Source organism: Neophocaena asiaeorientalis, unplaced genomic scaffold (genome assembly GCF_003031525.2).
Source record: "Neophocaena asiaeorientalis asiaeorientalis breed wild unplaced genomic scaffold, Neophocaena_asiaeorientalis_V1.1 scaffold43, whole genome shotgun sequence".
NCBI lineage: Eukaryota > Metazoa > Chordata > Mammalia > Artiodactyla > Phocoenidae > Neophocaena > Neophocaena asiaeorientalis.
In genome coordinates, this window is record NW_020173674.1 from 4,615,304 (window position 1) to 4,623,337 (window position 8,034).

Sequence of the window (8,034 nt, forward strand, 5' to 3'; positions counted from 1 at the left end):
GTATTTAAAAACAGTGGAGTGATTGAACGTGGCCTTTAACTGGTCTGCTTCTGACAGGCAGTCATCCTCATGCATCTCCTGGGAGGTGGTGGAAGCCACGTGCGCCTGCCTGCTGGCTCAGGGCGAAGAGGCCGAGAAGGAGCACTGCTCTGAGGGCTTGGCAGAGCAGATGATCTTAGAGGAATTCGGGAGATGCTTGTCGCAGATTCTCCGTATTGAGTTTAAATCCAAAGGGTTGAAAATTGAGTCAAGTACAACGTGGTGAAATGTGCATGCATGTAGATTTTGTCTCCATATTCTGAAGGAAAACTCGTTTAGAAAAGTTGTTTTAAGGACCATGAGGCCAGGTCTACACCAACAGCTTCATCATTAAAATCAAGCTTTCCCTCTGCATCAGGGTGCCAAGGGGTTACTCAGAGTCTCTGAGGGATTTGGCGATTAAAACCCTCCCTCTGTTTTTGAGGAGGTGCATGGCATAACTGCTGTTGTCTGGACCCGAGGAGAGAGCATGTGTTCCTGTGATCCCGGGAGAATTGTCTGCACTAACACTGAGTCATGGAGGGTGGAAGCAGGCCCTGGAGAGAAGTAAAAGTCCATTCCTGTTGACTTCACCCTCTCCCGGGAATTTCTTCCTCTGGCGGGTTCTCTGCATAAAAAGCCATAATGATTTTCCCCTAAATTGTTTAGAAACAAATTCTCCAGATAGGCTGCTAAGATACAACTTAAAATCTGTAGAGAACTACTGAATACCTTGGAGAATTTCTGAGTGTAGATGTTTCCCCAGAGTCACAGGAATTACCAGTCTCCTCTAGGGCCACAGTGAAATGCAGACAGCAGGGTTGGTTTGGTCAGTAGCATTTTGAGTTGTGGGACTGAAAATTATCTAGTTTCTTATGTGTTTCCATTTAAATTGTGGAAAAGCTCTATTATCCAATTAACTTCTCCATAATTATTGTTATAATATTATTATTGTTTGTAAAGTAACTAGTTTGCAGAAATCAGCAGGTAAGATAAGTTACTAAGTTGACTCTCTTTTGGTTCTATTGTAAAAGCAAAGAGGAATAAAAATTTGACATGTCTTCCATTGTTGTAATTAACTTAATAGTGGAAAAATATATTTGTTATGTTTCTGTGTTCATTAATAGTACTGGCCCCTTGGAGAATGTTTAGAAAGCTCATTTACAAACACACCACTAAAAGAAATGGGGTCATAGGGCCTGGCCACTAGGCACATCAGTAAGCCAGGAGCCAAGGAGTAAGCTGGTGATTTGTAGAGTTGTGTTTGGAACAGCCTAGCTCTGATGGGGAACCAAAGCGGGGAAAAGAAATTCTTAATTCTTCTCTGTTTCAACGCCTTTGTGACCCCTTGGGATCTGGGTTCTGTGGCAGAAAGCCGGAGGTAGAGACAAGTATTGTAGGATGGCGGAGTTCTCCACGAGCAGTGTTCCCTGTTGCTCTGCGTGCTTTCAGTCCCATCAACATCTCGGGCCAGAGCAGGGAGGGGATGCTGCGGAGGAGCCCACCTAGCCCACTTCACCCTTGGGGGCTGGAAGGGGACTTGGAAATGGGGGGCTTTGTGACTCCTTCTGGGAGGGCCGCCCTCCTTTCCATGTCCCTCTTGGCAGTGCTGCCAACTGCAATATCTGCCGACCACATATAATTTAGAATTTTCTAGTAGCCATATATGAGAAAAGTAAAAAAGCAACAGGTGAACTCAGTTTAATAATCTTTTATTTAACCCCATATATCCGCAACACTATCATTTCAACACATAATCAAGATAAAAATGATTGAGCTATTTCACATTCTTTTATGTACCAAATATTTGAAATCCAGTGTGTATTTTACACTTCTAGCACATTCCAATTTGCATCAGGCACATTTTAAGTGCCCAGGAGCTGCACGGTGCAGGTGTGGAGGGAGGGGAAGGGAACAGTGTCCTCCAGAACTACTTTGAGGCAAACAGCTGCCTAGAAAGACCCTGCAACTAGGTATAGCCCCCTGCAGAGGCCAGAGGCAGCCCTGATCAGCAAGGAAGGTGAGCAGCAATCCTTAGGGCAATGACCCCAGCATTTCAGGGGAGTCCGCCTGGAGCCTGGGCTCCTGTGAGCTAAGGGACCTTTGGTGCTGCCTGAGGATACTGAGGCCGTGGCCAGGTACACTGAGCTGAAGCCTGAAAGTTAGGGAAAGGGCATCTGGAAAGGCATGACCCCTGCAGGGATTCTCAATGCAGAGACTTTATTAAATCAGTACAACTTGTAGAAAATTCAGTATGAGAAGTAAAAGCCAAAGTAGAGTTGTGAATAAAGCCACTCTAATGCCCAGAGTTAAAGTTACATAGGATGACTAAAAAAACATAAAAGCACATCTTTTTGCTTCTGAGAGAGAAGTAATGCTATTTTAAAACCACATAAAAATAAAAATAGTATGTCCTTATTTCTGGGTGTGGCTGTGCAAATTTAACCACCTTGTCATCTTTCTACCTTCTGTGTACTAAATGACATGGGCCACCTTTGTGATTAGGTTAGATTATCTGCTGGGTTTTTGTTTTTCCAGAAATGCAGTTTAGCTTACGTCTTATCTTTTCAAGAATCCGAGAAAAAGTCATTTAAACAAAAATGACACACGCTAAAAGAGAACTATTTCTCTACTCACACTTCCGACACCAAATGCGTGGTGTTTTTAATTTTTTCCAACACCAACCAATTCTCCAACTCTCAGGTGTCCTGTAATTGAATTGAATTGAGTTCAGATTCCACAGGATTAAGGCCTCAGTCCCACAAGACTGCCCCCACTGCAGACACCAATCACACGTAGTGGGTCCCAGGTTACCCCCACTTCTGTCTGACTTCACTACAAACCTGAAGCTCCCATGACCCCTCCTCGGGTTAGATAATTTGTTATAACAGCTCACAGAACTCAGGAAAACACTTTACTTACCATTACTGGTTTATTATCAAGGGTATAAATGAACAGATGAAAAGGTACATAGGGCGAGGTCCAGAAGGGTGCGGAGCACAGGAGTGTCTGTCCTCTGGCGCTGGAGTGCACCACCTTCCTGGCACACGGATGTGCTCCCCAACCTGGAAGCTCTCCACACCCTGTAGTTTAGGGATTTTTCCTGAGGCTTCATCATGCAGATTAACTCAATCTCCAGCTCCTCTCCCCTCCCTGGGGGATGGGGACGTGGCTGTAAATTACAAGCTTCTAATAATGGTTTGGTCTTTCTGGAGACCAGCTCCCATTCTGAAGCTATCCAGGAGCCCACCAAGAGTCACCTCCGTGGAACAAACGACATCCCTACCACCTCGGATGTTCCAAGGAATTCAGGTGCTCTGTGCCAGATGCTCCTACCACCCCTATCATTCAGGAAATTACAGGAGTTTTAGGAACTCTATGTCGGGGGCAGAGACCAAATATATATTTATGTCGCACATGCTGAAAACCTTCTTTCCTATCAGTTAACCACAAGCTTATACACAATACAGAAAATGTGGGAGCAAGCAAACCATCCTTAAGAGACAAGCTTCTATTGGCTGCAATATATCAGCAGGAACCTACTTGTAACCCTCATCGTGGCTCTGAAGACCTTTATCCCTTTTATTAAACCCTGCACCAATACCTAAAATTCTGCCAGGGATTGTCTAGTTTCAGTGGGGTGAAGCTTTTAAAACCACAATAGACAAATTATTGTAAGAAGTAAATATACTCGTTTAAGGAATTGAAGGTGGAATTTTCATCCAAGATAAAAATGATGGGAGAAGTTAGAGAATCTAAGAGAACAGCAGTTTGAGGAAAGGATAAGGACAACTGGAGGGGAAAGGCACAGCTCATTCTGCAGGTGAAGCTCTCTTTATGAAGGTCGTGGGCCCAGGTGGGCAGAAGTGAGCATTGGGTGGTGTCAATGTTTTGGATTTTGGCCATTTTCATAGGTGTGTGGCCGTATCTTGTTGTTGTTTTAATTTGCAATTTCCTAAGGACAAAAGATCTAAAGTATCTTTTCATGTGCTTACTTACCACCTGTGTATTTTCTTTAGTGAGGTATCTGTCCAGTCTTTAGCCCCTTTGTAACTGGGCTGCTCATCTTCTCACTGTTGAGTTTTAAGAGTTCTCTGTATATTTTGGATAATAGCCCTGAATCAGATGTGTCTTTTGCAAATATTTTCTCCCAGTCTGTGGCTTATCTTCTCAGTCTCTCAACAGTGACTTTTGCAGAACAGTTTTTAATTTTAATGAAGTCCAGCTCACCAGTCATTTCTTTTATGGTTCACAATTTTATCTTCTAGGAGTTTTGCATTTTACAGTTATGTCTGTGATCCACTTTGAGTTAATTTTTATGAAGAGTATAAGGTCTATGTCTAGAGTCATTTTTCTGCATGTGGATGTCCAGTTGTTCTGCCACCATTTGCTGAAAAGACATTCTTTCCTCTATTGTATTACCTTTGCTCCTTTGCCAAAGGTCAGTTGACCGTATTTACGTGGGCATGCTTCTGGGCTCTCTATTGTGGTCCATTGACCTAGTTGTTAATTTTTCCACCAAGACCACACTGTCCTGATTACTGTAGCTTTATAGTAAGTCTTGAGGTTGGATAGTGTCAGTCAAACTTTGTTCTTCTCCTTCAATATTGTGTCGGCTATTCCGGGTCTTTTGCCTCTCCATATAACTTTAGAATCAGTTTTTTTGACATTTACAAAATAACTTGCTGAGATTTTGATCGGGATTGTGTTGATTCTATAGATCAAGTTGTGAAGAACTGGCACCTTGGAAATGCTGAGTCTTCCTCTCCACGAACATGGAATATCTCTTCAATTATTTAGTTCTTCTCTGATTTCTTTCATCAGAGTTTTTAAAATAAATTTATTTATTTTTGGCTGCGTTGGGTCTTCCTTGCTGCACGTGAGCTTTCTCTAGTTGCGGTGAGTGGGAGCTACTCTTCGTTGCAGTGTGCAGGCTTCTCACTGTGGTGGCTTCTCCTGTTGCGGAGCACGGGCTCTAGGTGCACAGGCTTCAGCAGTTGTGGCGCACGGGCTTAGTTGCTCCACAGCAAGTGGGGTCTTCCCGGACCAGGGCTTGAACCTGTGTCCCCTGCATTGGGAGGCAGATTCTTAACCACTGCGCCACCAGGGAAGTCCCTGTAGTTTTCCTCATATAGATCTTGTACATATTTTGTTAGATTTATACCTAAGTATTTTAACATAAATGGTATTGTGTTTTTAATTTCAAATTCCACTTGTTCGCTAGTGTTGTATAGGAAAGTGATTGACTTTTATATATTAACCTTGTATCCTGCAACCTTACTATAATTGCTTTTTCTTTTTCGTTTTTTTTTTGCGGTACGCGGGCCTCTCACTGTTGTGGCCCCTCCCACTGCGGAGCACAGGCTCCGGACGCGCAGGCTCAGCGGCCATGGCTCACAGGCCCAGCCGCTCCGCGGCATGTGGGATCCTCCCGGACCGGGGCACGAACCCGCGTCCCCTGCATCGGCAGGCGGACTCTCAACCACTGTGCCACCAGGGAAGCCCCTATAATTGCTTTTACATTCCAGGAGTTTTGGGGGCTGATTTTCAGATTTTTAACACAGACAATCATGTCATCTGTGAACAAAGAAAGTTTTATTTCTTCCTTCTCAGCCTGTATAATTTTGATTTCCTTGTCTTCTCACATTAGCTAGAACTTCCAGTATCATGCTGAAAAGCAGTGATGGGGGACATCCTTGCCTTGTTCCTGATCTCAGTGGGAAAGTTTCTAGTTTCTCACCATTAAATACGATGTAAGCTTTAGTTTTTACTGTAGATATTCTTTATCAGTTGTAGATATTCTTTATCTATTCATAGTTTGCTGAAGGTTTTTATCACCTCTGGGTGTTGGATTTTGTCACATGCTTTTTCTGCATCTACTGATATGCTCCTGTGATTTTTCTCCCTTAGCCTGTTGATGTGATGGGTTATATTAATTGACTTTTGAATGTTGAACCAGACTTGTTTACTTAGGTTAAATCCCACTTAGTTGTGGTGTATAATTCTTTTTATACATTATTGGATTTGATTTGCTAATATTTTGTTAAGAATTTTGGCATTTATGTCCATAAGAGATATTGATCTGTAATTTTCATGTAGTTCCTTTGTCTGGTCTTAGTATTAGGGTAATGTTGCCCTCACAGAGTGAGTTAGGAAGTAGTCCCTCTGCTTCTGCATCCTGGAAGACATTGTAAAGAATTGGAATAATTTTTTCCTTACATGTTTGGTAGAATTCACCAGTGAACATACAAGGGACTTAAAAAATATTTTAAATAGCTTTTAAAAAAGTTAAACATTTCATTTTGAGATAATTGTAGATTTATCTGCAATTGTAAGAAACAATACAGAGAGATGCTGTGTACCCTTTATCTAGTTTCCCCTGGTGGTAACATCCTTGCAAAACTTTAGTACAGTATCACAGCCAGGATAGTGACATTGATACAGTCAAGACGCAGAACTCTGTCCCCTCAACAATCCCTCAAGTCACTCTTTTTCCCACCATCTCTCTTCTTTTCCCACCCCCTCCCGAACCCTTGGCAGCTGCTAGCCTGTTCTCCATTTCTTGACTTTTGTCATTTCAAAAATGATATATAGGGACTTCCCTGGCGGTCCAGTGGGTAAGACTCCGCGCTCCCAATGCAGGGGGCCCAGGTTCCATCCCTGGTCAAGGAACTGGATCCCACATGCATGCCGCAACTAAAAGATCCTGCACGCAGCAACGGACAGCCCACACGCTGCAACTTTAAGACCCGGCGCAGCCAAATAAATAAATAACTATATATATTTTTCATTTTAAAAAAGAATGCTACGTAAATGGAGTCATACAGTTTGTAACATTTTAGGATTTTTTTCACTTGGAAGAATCTCTGGATATTCACCCAGGTTGTCGTGTATCTTAATAATCTCTTATTTTTTACTGCTGAGTAGTAGGTACATGGTGTGGATGACCAGAGTTTAATCCACTGAAGGACATCTGAGCCGTTTCCAGTTTTTGCCTATTACGAATAAACTACTATGAACATTTGTGTGCAGGTTCTTGTGTAAAGGTAGGTTTCCATTTGGCTGGGATGAACGCTCAGGGGTGCAGTTGCTGGTTGGACAGTAGCTACGCGTTTGATGTTTAAAGAAACCACCAAGCTGTTTCCCAGAGCGGCTTCGGCATTTTACATTCTCAGCAGCGATGCGTGAGTCATCCACTTTCTCCGCATCCTTGCCAGCATTTGGTGCTCTCACTCTTTTATTGTAGCCATTCTGATAGGTGTTTAGTGATACCTCATTGTTTTTACTGTGCGTCCGCCAAGTGACTAATAATGTTGAACGTCTCTTCTTGAGCTTTCTTTCATCTCTGTAACCTCTTCGGTGACGTGTCTGTTCATGTATTTTGCCCATTTTAACTCGATTTTTTGTTTTTGTTCAGTTTCGAGGGTTCTGACAGTCCTTGATGGCATATGTGGTTTGCAGATATTTTCTCCCAGTCCCTATTTTGTCTTTTCATGCTCCTTCTTGATGGGAACTGTGTTAAGCCTGTGTATCAGCTTGGAGCGGATGGACCTCTTCACCCTGTTCAGGAGGCAAGCAGGAAACCCAGCGTCTCCGCCCCGCGTCACCCTTCACTCCCGAGCTCCCTGGCTGGGCCGCTGCTTCTTGACTTGGAGTCTCCTTGTGCTTGCTTCATATATAATGCCCAGGGCTTTTCATTGTGCTGACAAGAGGGTAAGAGAAAAGTATACCCACTCCTGAAAGTGGAAGTCAGCAAACGTTTTTTCTTAAACTTAGATCAGAGGTGGTCAACCTTTCTGTTTTCTAGAGCTTTCTTCGTTTTTACCTTGGGTAAAATAGGGTAAGATCCAGACTTTAAAATGGACTGCTAGAATCTCTCTCTCTCTTTCTCTCTTTTGCAATGTACTAAAAGCAAAAGTTGTGGGTTGTACGTGAGAAGGTAATCAGCTGTGATTTTTTGTCTTTCTAAGACTTCACCGCCCCGCCCTGGGACCCCCTCAGCCTCCCAGTACCTCT

General features: G+C 43.1%; 1 protein-coding gene across 1 annotated transcript in view; it reads left to right on the forward strand.

Annotated features, from left to right (window-relative positions):
• The window catches only part of TESMIN (testis expressed metallothionein like protein), a 38,565-nt gene extending 37,576 nt beyond the window's left edge, over positions 1–989 (forward strand). The window contains exon 8 of the mRNA XM_024748572.1: positions 58–989. Within this exon, the coding sequence (XP_024604340.1) occupies positions 58–265 (208 nt within the window). The 3' untranslated portion in view covers positions 266–989. The remainder of the gene's footprint in view (positions 1–57) is intronic.
• The last annotated feature ends 7,045 nt before the right edge of the window (positions 990–8,034 follow it).